The sequence below is a fragment of the Anolis carolinensis genome, chromosome 5 (assembly GCF_035594765.1).
Source record: "Anolis carolinensis isolate JA03-04 chromosome 5, rAnoCar3.1.pri, whole genome shotgun sequence".
NCBI lineage: Eukaryota > Metazoa > Chordata > Lepidosauria > Squamata > Dactyloidae > Anolis > Anolis carolinensis.
In genome coordinates this window covers 187,977,083-187,996,044 of record NC_085845.1, presented here as the reverse complement: position 1 = coordinate 187,996,044, position 18,962 = coordinate 187,977,083, and the positions used below count along the sequence as shown (strand labels likewise).

At 37.5% G+C, this 18,962-nt stretch overlaps 1 protein-coding gene across 23 annotated transcripts in view; it reads right to left on the bottom strand.

The window, feature by feature from the left end:
- cacna1c (calcium voltage-gated channel subunit alpha1 C) overlaps positions 1 to 18,962 on the bottom strand; it is a 650,264-nt gene that overhangs the window by 120,030 nt on the left and 511,272 nt on the right. For 13 of the 23 annotated variants that reach the window (XM_062981179.1, XM_062981177.1, XM_062981162.1 and 10 more), the window contains 4 exons: positions 15,276 to 15,411; positions 9,391 to 9,520; positions 5,361 to 5,420; positions 235 to 341 (listed from right to left, as the gene is read on the bottom strand). In XM_062981179.1, coding sequence (XP_062837249.1) covers positions 235 to 341; positions 5,361 to 5,420; positions 9,391 to 9,520; positions 15,276 to 15,411 — 433 coding nt within the window. Of the gene's footprint in view, positions 1 to 234; positions 342 to 5,360; positions 5,421 to 5,564; positions 5,625 to 9,390; positions 9,521 to 15,275; positions 15,412 to 18,962 lie in introns of all 23 variants that reach the window. The other 10 variants (XM_062981163.1, XM_062981165.1, XM_062981170.1 and 7 more) reach the window with 2 other exon arrangements.

The following is an 18,962-nucleotide window of genomic DNA, read 5'->3' as shown; positions in this document are numbered from 1 at the left end:
TGTGATAATTGGATTTTGAAAAATATGGCTTGCTGTAGAAACAAGAATTGGTGCTGAAGCTTCAGTGGAGACTTTCCCCCCATGATAGCTCTTTCAGGACTGCTTGTATTCAGGAATATTTAATAAAAACTAATGACATATTTAATTGAAACTTGTATTGTAAATATAGTCTTTCTTCATATCATTAACAATCTCCATATACAACGGATTTTTTGAGCCAAAAAACTCACTCACTGGATCCCAAAGGAGATGAGAGAAACGCTAACCACCAGCAGGTCCAAGATGTTGAAGTAGTTTCTGCAGAAAGAGCCTTTGTGGAGGAAAGCCCCATAAGCAGTCATCTGTGGGTGATCACATGGAGACATAAAGAAACTTTGCCATTAGCACATACCTAGAACTTTCTCTCTGAGTGGCCAGAATGAGTGACAATGCAAGATGGCACTATAGAATAGCTACAGATATTTCGGCCCAAAGATTTATAGAAAGAAAATAAAAGAAATAGACATTGTTCAGAAAAGCATATGCAAGAAAAGATTGCAAATAGAGCCTGGCCCATCTAAGAAATGGCTGATACTTTGCACATTACATTAATTTCTTCCTTTTGGAAATAAAGATTACATAAAAGTTACAATTTTCATTTTTTTTAAAATGGGATATAAAGTACTGCTGGAGAGTGTCTTCTCCCACAGGAGAATCCCCATTTATTGTAAACATTTAATTGAACCTTCTTTCATGTACTTTTTATGGTGAAATTTTGACTAATTTCAAAGAGGTGCAATAAGTTTGGGACTCCCTCCTGATTGAGGCCCTGTAGTTCGTAGGAGGGTGTTATAATGTTTTTCAACTGGCAATAATTCAGATTAAATCAATTGTAATTTCCTGCTATTGATTTATTAGTGGAGTTCATTGTAAAAACAGGCTGATGCTTTTAACACTTGTTCGGTATCCCAAAAGACAGCCTGTGTCTGCAGCCTGTGTTTTATCACCCGTGATAACGGAGATGGGTGTGAATCAAAATTTGCAACCTCTTCTAATTCTGGAATGCAAAATTTTAACTAGATCACAGCAGTAGGAGCTTTCCCAACATTATTTTACAGGCAATGCTTTCAACAAGGGGATAAAAAACAAAAGATTATTTTTTTTTGTGTTTCGTATATTTTTAACTATATTTCTTTTAACATTGTAATCCACAGTTAGTCCCAGACTGGGAAAAAGGAGTAATAACTGTAAGAAGAACAACAGCAAACAACACCATATCGTTCTTCATGTATGGCAATACATATGGTTGGATAGTCTAGCCATTTTGTCCACTGAGGAGCCTTTGGGTTTCATTGCTCTTCTTGATGACAGTTTGAAATCTCCTTCTCATTCTCAAATTATCACATTATGCTGTTCACATGGGAGATTATAAGTAATCTCAGACCTTTTTTTGTTCTTTTCTGCATTTACCAGACAAGGCAAATCCAAATGTCCTAAAGTGAATTTCCATGGTTAGTCTTGGAAGTTTATTTTTCTTAATAGAAACAGCATGTCTGACTACTATTAAGAAAGCATTACCTGCAAAAGGTAACTTAATTGTAATTTCTTTGTTTGAATACACACAAAATGTTGGCGTTCTCAGCACTTTCTGGAGTCAATCTTAGCTGCTTTCTCATTGGAACTAACCAAGTATATTCTTGGGCCAGAAAGCTTAGCAGTTTCTAGCCATTATTAAAGATGTACTGAAGAGGGTGGGAAATAAATTAAATTTACAGGTCATCAAAAACCAAATGACATTAGGAATAACTCATTATTGATTTGTCAGAAAGAAATCAGAAAGGAAGTATAAACTCTACTCTTTAAGAAGAATTTATACAAAATGATGTAATTAGGAAAGAAAGGGTTCTTGCCATAACAAATGGAGCAAAGAGGCCTTTTAGGTCTGCATTTTGTATGGCAATCTTAAAGGGAGAAGGAAGACACCATTGAAATCAGAATGGGAAGTTCTATTGAGTTTCATTATCGTACAAAGTGTGTTCATTCTTCCACGGGTTTTAATGGCATAGCAAATTGTTATATAATACGGTTGCACTTTTTGTGTAAGGGGAATGATACTACTGTAATTCTTCTTAAAAGTGTATTTGTATGTTTAGATCACAAGACTGCATCACTTAATGTTCACAAAATTATTGTGTGAATGCCAGGTAATTTATAAGTTTACTATGTTCTTATGTACACAGTATAAGTTCTTCAGTCAGTCTACATATGTAACATGAGAGAAAGGAAAATAAAGTGCCAAGGTAGCATTAAATGTTTGAAAAGTGTCTGGGTTAAATTAATGGAGAAAAAGCCCAAAAGTATTATTTCTTTTTTGGTCTTTTGTTGCTGTTTGTATATCTACATGCAGTGTTAATTGAATTTAAATATTAGAACATTATATTTTCAAATGTGTATTTATATACTTTATTATAGAAATACTATACATATTGGCTGAGATCCTGTTTCAAATGCTAGAATGTCAAGCTTTCAGCGTGCATTGTCACAGTTCACTTGCATGGCTGAACACATAATATGGGGCATTGTGCAAGATGTTCTGTTACACAGTGGAATTGTTGCACAACTATACTTCTGGTTCCAGTCATGCAATGATTCTGGTAACAGAGTGACATCTCCACTCTTCTCCTGAGCATAAATTGCAATGATGCAAATTAACTTTTCACAATCATAAGTCTGTTTATAATTACATAACTTCCCAACAGGGTTCCAGCCAATATATTATATATTGAAGGCAGTAAATGTCATGCACTGTAGCATGTTAGATGTGTATATATAATCTTGTATTTCCCCAAAATTACTCCCTAGCAAGGCAAACTGTAAAAAAAAAAAGCCAACCCTCCTTGACACTTACCCCTGAAGCATATATTCTTAAATATTAGTTTTGACAATTAATTCCAAGGTGCCAGGACATAATTTGTGAAAAGATTACATCAAGAATACAACAGGTCAGGAGAAATGGCTTTTCCAGCCTTGGGTACATTCTGAACTATTGCCATCTCTCCTGACAGGTAGTAACAACTTTGATTTATCCCCTTTTCTCTCAGTTACTGTAGAGAAAAGGTAGCTAAAAAGAAAGTCCTTAGGAATAAGGTAAGTAAAAGTTTTGATTGGCAGGACAACTCAGGACCACTTGGAGCCTGCTTGACTCAGAGTTTGCCAATCAGGTCATGACCTATTTTTCCTTCCTGACTCTAGCTTCTTTTTTCACTAGTTATATGCTTGAACAACATATAAACTTAATCTATTTAGGATGTGGGCTTCCAAATGATTTAATGATTCCAAATGAGTTAAGCCTCAATTGGCCAGCAAGGCTTAGACTAAAGGATATCTTGTTTCCTACGGGGAGCAGACATAGAAGCAACCTAATATCATTTTCTCTAATGCTAAAAGTTCAACTCTTCGATTAGGAATGCTGTACAGTGTTCTCTCACTTATCGCGGGGGTTATGTTCCAGGACCACCCGCAATAAGTAAAAATCTGCGAAGTAGGTATACTGTATTTATTTTAATATTTATACATTATTTTAGTAGTTATACACTATTTTAAGTCTTTATCAACCAATCGTGTGTTGATAAATCGCCTCCTTCTCCTCTTGTTGCCGCTTGGGCTCCTTTTCTCTCCCATTGGCTTCTCCTTCCTCCCTTCTTTAGGCTGTAAATTGTAATTTTTTATTATTTATAATATTCTTTTAGAGCTTATTGAAAAATAGCGAAACAGCGAATCTGCGAAAAGTGAACTGCAAAGTAGTGAGAGAATACTATATTTCTAAGCATAGAGTGGAATTGGAGGAACAAACAGGCCTATGGAGATTATCATTGGAAGCTTTTGTCTTGCATATTTGGTACACAGAGGCAAACTGTTCCCTTTATTACTTTTGTTAGATCTATCCATGTGTAAATTATCTGTGTGGAATCATTGATTGAATCCTAGTATTTTGTAGCAGTGATTCTTAAATACTGTGCTGCACCAGAAATGTGGGACAGCCAATAGGTTATATAGAAATGTGCAAACCCTAATGTTGTAAAGGCGTTATTTGGAGGGAAGGCTTTCCTACAGAGAAATGTTTGGTGGCAAAGGAGTGCTTCCTCCTTCTGCTGATTCTCTATGGAAATTCACTACCCTATCCTCCCCCCAAATTTAATATTAGTATCTCCAGTTCAATGTAAGATGTAGTTTAATTTGTAGAGGTTTTCAAGACTTTCCTGCTGTTTTCTCTAAAGGCATGAACAACATATAACTTGTCAAAGCAAATCTAGCTCACTAGCCACTTCCTGCAGATTGCCAGAAGCTTAATATTTCCTATTACTTCGCCCTCATTTACAATTTTAGGCAAATTATAAAGCTCCTGTGTCTTTAACAGTTATACAAATTTTAGCAGGTACAGCTTGTGTGGACCAAAAATTAAATGGTCAGAAAGCTTCTTTATTACATCTGGCTATTTTAGCAATCTCAAGTGAATTATCCAGAACTTGGAAGTGAAGGCATGGCAAATAAAATAATTACTTTTCTTTTGGTAACAAGGGCTTTAAAAGGTTACATTTCAATAGAAGTTCATTGAACAGGAATGACTATTAAAGAAAAATGGCATTCTCTAGTTATATTAGAGGACATTTTGAGTGGAATTTTTCAAATGTTATGGCATTTTCTTCCCAAGCCAAACTGTTTTTAAAGTAATAAAAAGTAATGAAATACTACAGTTTACCTTCTTTTTTATTTTCCTTTTTTAAAAAATAAAAAAACAACATTAATGACACCAAAGCAACCTTTTTGGCTATGCAATAAATCACAAAAATGCATTTAAAACCAACTTTCCAAGTTCTGATGAGCAACATTTTGCAAGGAATACATTGTGTAGGCCTAGTCTCATGTAGAAATTTTGTTCCCAGCTTCTAAATAAGGTCCATGTGGGAGCTGAACACAGCAGTATGTGGGCTGTGGCAAGGGAAAAGATTATTTGTGGTCTATACAACATGCTTCCCATAGCACCTCACTGGGACGGATCACTACAATTAGAGTGAAACCAGCCGTTTTCCATGTGGTGAGCCTGTCTAAAATTGTGAAAACAGATTTTGCTCCAGGACACTTTTACTTTCCTGAGTTTCCTAAACAGTGATCAAATGCTTTCTTTGGTTAGTAGATGGTAAGGCATAACAGTTATAGAAAACAATGGATTTTTTAATATTAAGCTGGAACTATTTTAAAAGCATACACAGTTGCTACTGAGCTACAAAGGATGACTTGTTTGTGGAAGTAAGACTTGGGTTTAAAGCGATACAAAAGACAAAGCAAAAGCGAGCGAGAAGTGTATTGCACATATTGGTTACCTTAAGAATAATTTCTAATGTAAAGATACTAGTGAAGACATAATCTGCATTGCCTAGGATCTGAAAAATAAGCACAGTTGGGTTAGTGATTACTGAGTGTGGCCAAGAGACAAACAGGCACGCATGTTAGTGATAGGTAGCAGCAGCAGAGAACTAATGGGCCCAGGATTGAGAAGATAATGCAAGAGAACATGGGGACGTTACCTTCAGAGCAATTTCAATGGTGAAAATGACAGTAAAAAATATATCAAAATAAAAGAGAATCTGTAAAACAAAAGGGAATAAAGGGCAAGGAGAGGGAGATCTGTGAGTGATCACTACAAAAGCAAGTCACTATATAAAATCAAAAAGCACAATCATTTTAACTGGAGGAAAGGAGGAAGTGGTACTGAAAGAGTTTAATAAATTGTTGAAAGCAATGCTCAGGCTACAAGCAGTATATTTAAACAGCATCTTCCTTTGTTCACCATTTTGTCATAGACATTTCTTGACAACAGTTTTTTTGACAAAAAAATATTCATTTCCAGTATTTTCCAAATTAAATATCATGCCCCCCATATAAATATAATTGATCTATATTTAAAAATAAGCAACTCCTATTCCTATAACTATTCTTCAAGTTTTGTCTATTTCTCTTTTGCAATTGATGAATACTGAAACAGAAAGACAAAGTACCTTCTGACTTTTCTGTAAAATCTGCTATGACATTTGCTACGAGGATTAATAAAACTATATACAGTATGTACTTTATATTCAACCACACTTTCTAATGCGAAACAGCCCGGTAGTTACTGATTTTGGATAGCAATATTCCAATAGACGTAGCAAGGTTCCAGTCTCAAGCATACTTGCCATTCAAATCAGCGAGACTTGTTTCTGAGCAGTAAACATAATTAGCTTTGGAGCAAAAGGCTCATTTGAACTTCAAGCATAGTGAATTGGCATATTGGTATTAACTTGAGATGATTTAAGTCAACCATATGCTTTAAGTTAGTGAGCAAATCCTTTGGTCCCTGAATGTTGTTAACTACATTGTTAGACATACAATTTGCAATTGTATTCTTTGAGGCTTAACTCCACAGTAAGTTCAATTAAACCTTGCAGAGTTATTGTCTCTAGGGAAAGCACAGAAACCTCATCGCTTCACAAATGAAAAACCAATTGGACAGAACATGTGTAAAAGTACATTAGGGAGCAATCATTAACCAAGGCAGAAAGGAAGGCTATGTCACCCAATTGATCTTTCCTCTCAGCACAAAGCTTTATGGTCCAAATTTCATGACAATGCAATTAAAGATGACTGGATTAAGATTCCGTTTAGCAGAACTTCATGCATATCTGAACATACTTTGTTCAAATCAATGGAATAGTTTTTCTTAATTATTCAGCTTCAAAAGCTAACTTATTTGAAGGCTTGCCTGTGCAAATAATTCATACCATATATGCAAAACAAGGGTGGCCTGAGCAGTGATAATCCTTCCCAACCTCCAGGTTCTCTGGAGAATAGCATTCGTCTGTCACTATTACCAGTGGAGAAAGTGGAGCTGAGGTGACACAATGGGTTTACCATGGTGATCCCAACTGTGTACCTTCCAACTGTTCAGATTAGATAGGGACAATTCCAATTAATCTTCTGTCACTCCACTTTTTCTTTTTTCTTTTTAATATAGTTTTTATTAAGGTTTTAAAGTTTTATACAGAGAAAGTGGAGAAACCAAAATATTTTGGATAGGAAAAGTAGGAAAAGAGATAGAACTAAGGATAAGAAGAAGAAAAAAGAAAGAGTGGAGTGACAGCTTTTCAACTGCTTTTGCAACGACACCTTCTCTTTCCTCTTCCCACTTTAACCTGTCCACATCTTACTTCCATGAGCATAAACTGAGTTCAAAGGGCATGACTTTTGGACTTAATCTACTGTAAATGATGCACTCTCAACATTTCTTTTATTTTGGATCCCTAGTATGTTAAATCTTCATCTCTCAGACAGAAGGCTATTGTAATGAGCACAGAGGGCCTCAAAGACAGGAACAATTTCTTGGAAACCTCAATGAGCGTTTAAAGTAAGCTCCTGCATTCTAGTATACTATTCTCCTATATGCCATCTAAACCAAGGACTCCATGCTCAGAGAACCTGAGACATATTCCTCAAAATGAAACAACCATGTTTTTCAATTCTACAGTATCAGAATTCTTTGCAAAAAGTATGATACAGTGTTTTTTGTTTTTTTTTTCCGTGTCAGGAGCGACTTGAGAAACTGCAAGTTGTTTCTGGTGTGAGAGAATTGGCCGTCTGCAAGGATGTTGCCCAGGGGACGCCCGGATGTTTTGATGTTTCTATCATCCTTCTCTCATGTCCCCGCATGGAGCTGGAGCTAATAGAGGGAGCTCATCCACACTCTCCCCGGGTGAGATTCAAACCTGGCAGCTTTCAGATCAGCAACCCAACCTTCAAGTCACAAGGCTTTAATCCACTACGCCACCGGTGGCTCCGATATAGTGGTATAAAACCAACATACATTTGTACTATAACCATGTTCTTTGTTAAATTTATTGGACAACAATATATGAATTTTGCTTCGTCTTGTATTTTCCTACTTATTTGCACTTCTTCCTACCCTTACATGCTATATGTTCTGCTTATAAGTAAATTCATAGAGGAAGTCAATAAGATGACTGGGTTGTATAGGTAACATGGGTACCCTGAACACAAATTTACTATTAAAACCATGGGGAGAAACTTGATAAATTTATGAGGAGCACTTGGGAAATGGCTAAAAGAACTTCCCCTAGACAATACAGCCAATGCTAAAATACAAAAATAATTGGAAGATTACAGGTTGTCTACACTGGGCTGCAAAAAGTAACATGACAAGAAATAACTAAAGATTAATTCCAAAAATCCTTTTATATCTTGAACACCTTTTCTGTAGTGATAACAAGGAATTGATTAGACAGGTTATGAGGGCTAGTCTGAATATGTCTTTAGAAATATGTAGCATACATTTTAAAGCTTTAAATAGATAGCAGGATGTTCAACAGCCAGAATAAAGATATTTATTGTGTTCATAACTTCAAACAGCATCATTTCCCCATACTGGCACCATCCAGGTATGTGTATACTATTTTTCTTATAATGTTTAGCCAGCAAAACCATCTGAAAGGGAATGGTTGAGGAATACTATAATAGACTAGAATAATAGAGTTGGAAGAGACAACGTGGGTCATCTAGTCCAACGCCCTGCCATGCAGGAAAAGCACCATCAAAGCACCTCCAACACATGGCCATCCAGCCTCTGTTTAAAAGCCTCCAAGGAAGAAGCTTCTACCACATTCCAAGGCAGAGAGTTCCACTGTTGAACAGCTCTTACGGTCAGGAGGTTCTTCCTAATGTTCAGGTGGAATTTCCTTTCCTGTAATATGAACCAATTGCTCCTAGTCCTAGGCTATCATTTCTCCTCTCAACCTTCTCTTCTGCAGGCTAAACAGACCCAGCTTTTTAAACCGATCCTCATAGGACGTGGTCACCAGCCCTTTGATAATTTTAGATGCCCTCCTCTGAACATGTTCCAGGTCAGCAATATCTTTCTTAAATTGTGGTGCCCAGAATTGGACACAGTATTCCAGGTGATGTCTGACCAAAGTAGAGTAGAGTACTGTTACTTCCCTTGATCTAGACTATACTCCTTTTAATACACAGTATCATATTATTTCCCTAAGTATTTTTCCCTGTTTCCTGATATTACTTGAACATTTAACTGCCCACTTTTGTGCTGCTTGTTTCTGTATTAAATTCTTTGTGCCTTCTGACCACACAAAGTCTAATGCGATTGTGTGTATAAACTGTAATTCAATATAAACACAGAATATGAGATTAATTAACACAAAATCTGGAGTTGCGGACTGGCGCTGTCTATCTATATAGACATGAATTTAGTAAGGCAGAGTGTAGGACCGGATGGGTTCTCCTCATCTGGATGCTGAATCTCATTTTGAACAAACTGCAGAAGTGCAAGGAAGATGGGAGGCATACTTGATTTCTAACGGAGTAATGTCGAACTGGATCTTCAGCTGCCAGAGAGATGCTGCTGAGCAAGATGAAAAAGAGGATCAGGTTGGTGAAAATGTTATCATTAACAATGCGATGGCAGTGAACCCGAAATCTGAAAAGAAAAAGAAGGGAGATATAAAGCCATGTTGGTTGAAGATCGAATCGTAGAATCATAGGGACCACAAGGGCCATCCAGTCCAACCCTCTACTACGCAGGAAAATACAATCAAAGCACTTACAACAAATGACCATCCAGCCTCTGTTTCAGCAAAAATTAAAACCAAGGACAGTTTGTTACCTGCTCTGGATTTCCTAGTCCTAGTTCTCATACGTATTGTAAATCTGTGCTTGTATGCTATCACTTTGGACTGAGAGTATGGAGTGGTCTTAAATGTGAAACATTTCTTCACATCAAAATTAGCATAGAGGAAGATGACCAGACTAAGATCCTTCACTCTCTGGGTTGTGTAAGAGCATGTGGTTCTGTACTTGCAATCTGAACTTCTACAGCCTAGACAAAGGTTTGCCACCACACTAGTCCACACAATTACAATCAAAGCAAAGAGAGTCACACAGCAATTTTAATATCTGCTCTTCATAGGAGGATGTGGATACCTTTGTTAACAGCAGGATGAATATATATATATATATATATATATATATATATATGTATGTATGTATGTATATTACAGTCTAGAAGTAGGCTGGCAAAGTTGGAACATCTCTATTCTTCATTCACTGAAACAGCAACTGCAAGCAACTAACTGTCTCCAGGCCTAAATGCCTTCACTGAGTAATCAAGACAACAGTTGAGCTGGGCCTCTGCTATTAAGAAGGAGAACAGTTGTGCTTTCCACTTGAAAGGCCCTATACTTTCAATTTAAAACATTTCCTTTCAATCTTTAGCCAAAAGGTCTCCCAGAGTGTAAGAAAACAAAATCTCTGTGAACAGGTTGATAGGAGAGAATATATCTATATATATATAAATGTAATGTTCATTTTACTATGGAGTAAATAACAAAACCACTGAACCCAATCACACCAAATTTGGCCACAAAAGACATAGTCATCCAAAATATGTCTTTCAATATAAAAACCTAGAAAAATAGTCCAATTACAGAGGATGAGGAAGAGCCTTTCTCCCGCTAACTGCCAGTTAGAAGGGTAGGCACTGCTGCCTTTAGCCCCCCCCCCCCCCCGGCTGCCCTTAGACCCTGCCCCTTTGTATCCTACTCCCTCAGCCAAAATGGCACCCAGGACACAGGCAGAGTGCACTGCCTATAAAATACAGATTATCTGATTTGAACTAGATTATATGGCAGTATAGACTCAAGGCCCTTCCACACAGCTATATTACCCATTTATAATCTTATATTATCTGCTTGGAACTGGATTTTCTTGAGTTCACACTGCCATATAAGCCAGTTCAGTGTGATTTTATACAGCTGTGTAGAAGGGGCCTCATATAATCCACTTCTAAGCTGGTAATATAAGATTATAAATATAATATATAATAATTACTGTGGTATAATAATACAGAACAATATAATCTCTAAAACCAGGACAGTAAATAAAGAGCAAGACTCTGAAAGCAGGGAAATTGGGAATCCCAAAAAGGAAACAATCAGGGCCAGCTAACACCTCCCAACAAAGGATTCCCCCAGGCAGGAAGCAGACAGGGTTTGAAGCTGCAAGGCCATTAAATGCTAATCAAGGTGGCTAATTGCAGCATTCACACTTTCCACACTGAGACTACTAATTGCTATTCAAACTGGCCAACCAAGATTTCCCCTAGGTGAAAAACTAGGTGAATTTCCCCTAGGTTGCTTTGAAGCCACGAGGCTAATCTGTCCCATTCAACCTGGCCTAGCAAGGATGCCCTATGTAAAAAGCAGCCAGGCTTTTAAGCTGCAAGACTATTCAGTGCAATTCAAGCTGGCCAAACAAGGATTCCCCTACAAAGAAAGTAGCCAGGCTTCAAAAAGGCTGTTTGATTGAGGGTGCTGCTCCAGCTCACCAAACAGGGATTCCAGTAGTTATAACACAGCCAGGCATTGAAGCTGCAAGGCTATTCAGTGCAATTCGACCAGACCAACAAAGGATTAACCTTGGTAGAAGGCAGCTCTGTACTATTGAAGCTGACCAACTAAAGATTCCCCTAGGCAGCAAGCAGCCAGGCTTTGAAGTAGTGAGGCTATTCGTTGTATTCCTAGCAACCCAAAAAACCATTCCCCTAGAACGCAAGTACCCAATCTTCCTAGCAGCAAGCCTATTCCATTGCATTCCAGCTCACCAAACAAGGATTCCTATAAGAAGAAAATGGCCAGGCTTTGAGGCTACAAGGCTATTCTCTGCTATTCCACCTGGCCAACAAATGATTCCCATGAGCTACAGCAACGTGTGGCCGGGCAAAGCTAGTAAATATATAAATCTCTTTAAAAACATGTCACGGCAAGCAGCTGTGGAGTTTTCCAACCCTTCCGAGGAATACTTTGTTTAAAAATATTTGTAACCACAAAGAAAAGCTGAATAGAATGAGGATGTACAGATGGAATTGAGATGTAGAATTTCTCTTATCACTTTCACTTCGGGGGCATTGTATCAACTGTGTAAAAATTTCATATTGCAGAGCTCAGTTAGGCAGAAACCTCCAAAGTTAACTGAAAACATTTTGTATTGACTGGATTCTGATCATTTTAGTAGGAAAACTGCAGAAGTCAATATGGGGTCATAAGCTCAATCTTAACTGGACAGTAACTGATCCATGGCAAACATATCAATAAAGTATTCCCAAATCATGGACCATTATTTCCACCCAACAAAGAATAGATAACAGTTGTGGATGACAATACATGTGGAATGGAACTGCCATTATTCTGTGCTATCTATAATTAGTCAGGTCCAAGAATTTGACCAGTTAGTCGGAAGCTGATTTCATCTACTAATTTTTCTATCTGTTGAATGACATAGGTTGCGGAGCTTTGCCAAATGTAATTTTTCTTCTACTGTTTTATATTGTTATTTTATTGATTGGAGCTTTGATAATTTATACAAGTGGAAAACTAGATTGCAAACTCTCTAAGCCTGGGTAAACCACTATGATAGGGGAAGGAATTTCCCCCTCTGTATTCCATTGTGGGCTCCAGTCCCCGAAAACTGTCTGATAAGGAACAAAAAAGAAAACTAGAAATAATTTCTGGTCACTAGCTTTGGCAGATTTTCTTTGGTGGAGAGGGTTTGGAGGGATTTCCTGATGGCCTCCAGGATTGATTTTGAATTATTTTCAGCAATTTTGGATTGGGTAAAAGGGGTCTGGTGAAGGATGGAAGTGCAGTAAAAAAAGCCTCCAGGAAGCAGATGTGAACACATGGGCCAGTGTTTCTTCATATCTGCTCTAAACATAATGCATACATATTGATAACTGCCCTGAACTCCAAAGACATGCCTGTTAAGAAGTCCTCACTGTGGAGATTGAGACGTATACAAGCATGGGAGACTTCAAATAGCCTCTGAGACTCCCAGTCAGTTTAGCTGGGAGAGTGTTATTAGGCAAGAGCAGGGGTCCCCAAACTAAGGCCCGGGGGCCACATGCGGCCCATCGAAGCCATTTATCTGGCCCCCGTTGCAGCGGTGGATCCCTCCTCCTCGTGCGGCGCAAGGAAGGAGGGAAAGGCACACGCCTTTCCCACCTCCTCCCTCGCCTGATGCGCGCCTTCCAAAGCTTTGTTTATAATGGTATTTTAGTTATTGTTTAATTAATAATTAATTATTAAGGGGTGCTTTGCTAGTGCTTTTGATGCACAAAGGCAGAAGGGGGTTGGACTAAATGGCCCAAGGAGTATCTTCCAACCCTCTTTTTATTATTATTATTATTATTATTATTATTATTATTATTATTATTATTATATTGACACAAAGACACAGTATAACACAGCAAACGAGATATATATGCTGGATTTCGTATCACAAAATCACAAGTTGAACACTTCCCAAGCGTTTAGGACTGTGTGATGATGATGATTATTATTATTATTATTAACAACATTGAGGCTGGGTGGCCATCTGTCAGGGGTGCTTTGCTTGTGCTTTTAGTGCACTAAAGTAGAAGGGGATTGGGCTAAATAGCCCAAGGGGTCTCTTCCCACCCTCTTTATTATTTTAATTATGATGATTATTATTATTAATATTGAGGCTGTATTTGTTCCCATTTGTTTGTTTTTTACTTCAAAATAAAGAGATTTCCAGTGTGCATAGGAATTTGTTTATAGGTTTTTTTTTTCAACTATAGTCCGGCCCTCTAACAGTCTGACGGACCGTGTTTAAAAAGTCTGGGGACCCCTGGGCAAGAGGTTTGTCAGTGTTCAAACAGAATTGCAAGCCATCCTGTTTATCTGCCTTAAAATGCAACCAGAAAGCTATTTCTAACTGGTAAGGGTGATATTTATTGATTTCATTTATAGCCTGCCCTTTTCACAATGTAGGACCAAAAATGGCTTGCAATATAGTTTAAAATAACTGAAAAAATATGGGTTACATAAATTTTAAAATCATTCAACAATCAAACTACCGGTAAATAAAACATTAATTTAAAACAAAAATGTGTAAAACATATATTAAATATTTCAAAACCTCACACTCATTGCATATCTTTCTACTCCAGTCAATTACAGACTGAAGGTTTGTTTATTATGACTATGAAAAAATTGCCTCTCAGAACGTTCCCTCTCATTTAGTTGACAACAGTTGAGGTCTTATAAAGCTGCGTACATTATGCAAACTTCTTTGGATACCAATCTGGTCTTTCTTTTTAGAATTATATGTAGCACATTTTGTTGAGGAGCAATTAAATATTCACTGGAGAGCTGAAATGATTCTTTAAGAGTGGAGGTCTGAGAAACAGGAGTAGCTGTTAATTGTCTCTTAATTGCCTCAATCATCTTTTTCAGTAATAGCATTTTACTCCCTTCCAAATTATATTTCCACCTACTAATTATAATGCCAACTGGAGAACCAGAACTAGATCTGGAATCCTTTAAATGAAGCAGGTGTGAATTAAATTGAAGTCTGTAGTAGGTGCATATCAAAACAAATTCCTTTACAAAAGAAATGCTTTAATCAGCACTTTCATCATTTAATATTGTGCCTGCATTTATTTTGTCCTTTCCCATTCCTCTTAGAATTTGTGTTCTCTTCTATCAACCTGTTCACAGAGATTCTGTCTTGTTACCAATGCTGCTTAAAACACTCTGGGAGAGCTTTTGGCTAAAGATCGAAAGAAAATGCTTTAAATTGAAAGTATAGGGCCTATCAAGTGGAAAGCACAACTGTTCTCCTTGTTAATAACAGGGGCCCAGCTCAACTGTTGTCTTGATTACTGAGTGAAGGCAATCAGGACTGGAGACAGTTGTTTGCAGTTGCTGTTTCAGTGAATGAAGAATAGAGATGTTCCAACTTTGCCAGCCTACTTCTAGATTGTAATATACATATACATATTACAATAAAATATTATTTGTATTTTCCTTATGACTTCAATTAATAATAGCAAATTATTAGTTGCCTTTAACCTTCACTACTGCAGAGTCAAAAATGTTTCCTCCTTCCAAGTAGAAAAGTGCTCATAGAAACAACTGCCTCATTTTCTCATTGATGACTTATTCAGATAATTACTCCATAGGTTTTCTTGTTCCCAAATTCTTCATAATTTGTCTCTTCTTAAAAGTACTTGATGTCTCTGTCCCTTGTAGTGGGGAGTTCTCAAACGGGCTTTCATGGAAAACATGCTACAATACATTTCTCCACAAAATTACAACTCCATATCTGCTCTTTGTGTTTCTTGGATGTTACAAAAGTGCAGCCATTCCAAATACCTGTTACTCGGGCTGAATACGAAAAAAGCAGTGGCTTCTGGCATTGGTACAGCTTTTTCCTTCAGGTGAAGTTCAGACATTGGGCGTGGGCGGGGCCCAACTGGCATCTCAGGCTCTTCTTCTTCTTCTTCCTCTCCTAGAAGACAATTAAAAATAAATCCTTATTGATTGATCTCATAAAGTCATGGATAACTATGTCAGGGATTTAAAATTCTATAGAATATGAACAGGCAAAATGCGGCACAAGGGTCACATATAATCCAACCTCTTTATTACTATCTTGCCAAGCTCCTGGAGGCAATTTAAATTTAAACTACCAGCTGCCACAATTTGATGTCTTCTTAACTAACATGGGTTTTTATTGAAATTTGGTGGCAAGGTGACCATAGAGGTTTTATGGGAAACAAATCAATTAGGAAACTAAGCAGTCTACTAGAACAGAGGTTCCCAGACTTTGGTCTGCCAGGTGTTTTGGATTTCAGTTCCCAAAATTCCTGACTATGGACAAGCCACTTGGGGTCTCAGGGAATTGAAGTCCAAAGCACTTGGAGGACCAGAAGCTGGAAACTACTGTATTAGAGAATTAAACTATTAGAACTATGGAAGTACTTCCTGGAGCAAAGGAAAAATGCTGCTGTAGCAGGAAAAAGAGGAATGATGGCAAATAGAATTTTATTACTTGCCATGGTGGAGGAGATCTATTACGGCCATAGAAATTAGTTCTGAGGTTTAGCAGCAAATTTGGAGTCACTGTGATAGTGGGTAAAAGGGAAACAAATGAACTGGGAGGGGAAGCAATGAATCCTCCCTTTCCTAGGGTACAAATGGGTAATGGTTACCTTCCAGCACACCCAAATTTTTTCAGTGAATAACAAAGGAGGAAAAAGTTTAACCGCCTCCCTCAATTAAGACAGCACATCATGACTAGTTATTTATGAACATCAATGATCCATCTCTATGGTACACTGAAGACTAACAGTTCACCAAGGATTACCAGGTTCCAGCTTACTTTTCTGATGGCAGAGTGCTATACCATTAAACAAGTAAGAACCAAGAAATTAAAATCCCCAAGTTTATTTACTCTTGATATATGCATTTAATTTTAATTTAGTTAAAAATATGTAATGCAATACATTCAATAACAGTTGATGAAATAAAACTAAATTTGATTCAATAAACTTATTTGACAAATGACAGAAACTAATTCATTGCGTCTCTGTGTTTGAATATTAGGGATATGCCAAAGTTATGGAGTTTACTTGTCTGTCTGTCTGTCTGTCTGTAATTGAGAAAGAGCTGGTAAACAGACAACAAGACTAAGAAGCAGCAGGAGAGTCAGAAAGGCTCTAGAAAATGGCATTGGGACCTCTATTAGAACACAGGCCTTGGCAGTGCCCCAAATATGCCAGTTGCTGGTGCCAGCCCCATTTGCCCTAATTTATTTGAACTGTTGGATACTCCAGTTGGTGGAGGGGGGGGGCATAGATCATTGGCTAATGATCATAGCCTACCTATAGCTTCCTACAGCATATGCCTTGAGACACAATACTAGATTGGATGGACGTTTGGTCTCAGTGCCTTAGACATGCCTATGTCCTTAGAATTGTTATGGATTCTGGGGTGTCTTCTCCCTCCTGTAGTATATGGTTTAGTGCATGTGCTGAGTATGGCATATTCTCAAAAGGACTATGTGGGAAAGCTTTTGGTCAAATTAATCACTGGTTTCTTTCATCTCTGTAAATCTGTATGTATTGGATGACCTGGATTCTTTCTTCTTTCTTTCTGAGAGCACTGATGTTTGCACATAATACCCCACAGGAAATGACACTTTTCTCTAACAAGTGATGACAATAAATTATTGGAATTCTTGCTTTCTTAAAATTCAGGACAGGAACCAGAAATAAAGATTAAAACTCTTGATTCAAGTTCTAAAATATTAGACCTTCAGGCACTGTGCAGATCTATGTCTACCCCCAAGGAAGAAACTCAGAGAAGTGGCCTGTCGGGAAATACGGAAAGTTTTAAAGAATATTTTGAGAACTGGCAGAAGTGTAGTGTGGTTTTGGCACAACATGACAGGATACTTTTCACACACCAAAATGTAACAGTGCCATTCCAGGAGTTCAGTATAGAAATGGGGCAAGACGTAGCAGAGGAGCAGCTGTGTGTTTACCAAACCACACTAATGTCCTGCCAACAATAATCAAAGCAAGTATTCATGGATTTCCCATTCCATTCTATGATGATTCTGTGTTCATGTGTAGACTTGGTTTTTGTCCTGTTTTCCTGAACAGTAGAAATAAGTGAACCAGCACATTCCTGAATCTTAGTTGTGTACTAATTGCATAGAAGAAGAAAACTACCTTTTAAAAAATTTAAACTGATGGTGCTAAGAGCTGGATTTCTTATTCTTTTACTTCCCCTCACCAATAAAATTAGCACAAATGAATCTTGTGGGGTTTTGCATGGTGCCTAAACACATCTCTATCGAAAGCATTATTTACTTTCAAGTACAACATTACAATAGATATGACGCTACAACATCATTAGCACTTACTTATGGTTACTTATCCAATCCCTTTCATTTTGCAAGGGTCCCTTCACACATCAGTTCCATCACTATCCCATTGCACTAGTCATAAGGAGAGAACCTGAGCAAGTATATATGCCTAAAGCATAAAGTGTGTCAAAAGCAAACCCATAATAGGAGGCAAAAACTGAGCTGCAGTCCATTCAAAGATAGGCACTGTGTAAGACGTAACACTGAAGCAATCAAAGATTTAATATTGAAACTGAGGTTCTTTGTTTGGAAGCAGTATAATTCAGTAGCTCTGCAGAAGTGGTCCACATATCATTATGCAGTGTATGACCTTTCCTGAGTGTTAACATTTTTTTAAAATCCTGGTTAGTTTGAAATTACTATTTTATGATTAACTTATTATTGAAATGAATAACAATCTGTTGGCTCATAATCATGTAGTAGAAATCAGGTGGCCTAAACGGAACACATTTGAATTCATTACTAACTAGGGCTGCTGATGACTGATGGTGATAAAGCTGAATGAGATTTTTAAATTTTGCTTCCAGTCTGAAAGCTAGGAATGATTTAGTGAAAGAGCCCAATCTTTTGTCTTCCTTTAAGTTTAGACTGTGAAATTAGCATTTCCTCTGTTCTGAATACAATATCAACAACATTATCATCACAATTATCCTACTGAACAGAACTTGCTAGTGGCAGTTATAAAAGAAAAGGAAGCAGGCTGCAGAATTGCATGAATGCCTGGAGGGCTTGCTGCTGGAGGAATCTTGAATCTGCACTATAGCCTGAAGTTAAAACATCAAATGTAGTGGCAGAAGGGATTAATAAGAAAACTGGGCCAATGTGAGCTTATAAAAGACTGAGCAGAGCACATGATAAGTCTGGACCTGTTTGACCCCTATCAAATATTGGAAGTGAAGATGGACTCTGCTAAGTTGAAAAGAGGAGGATCTGGTGAACAAGTAGCAGCTTTGGTTGCACATAACTTTATATTCCAGAGAGGACATTCTATAAATCAAGCAACTGTGTGTGTGTGCGTGCGCGCGCACAAAGTCTAACCACTTCTGATAAATTCTCATTAGTGAAGCCAGATGTTGACAACACAGTGGCTCAAACATCAAGGATTCTTTTAAATCCAGGATTCTCTT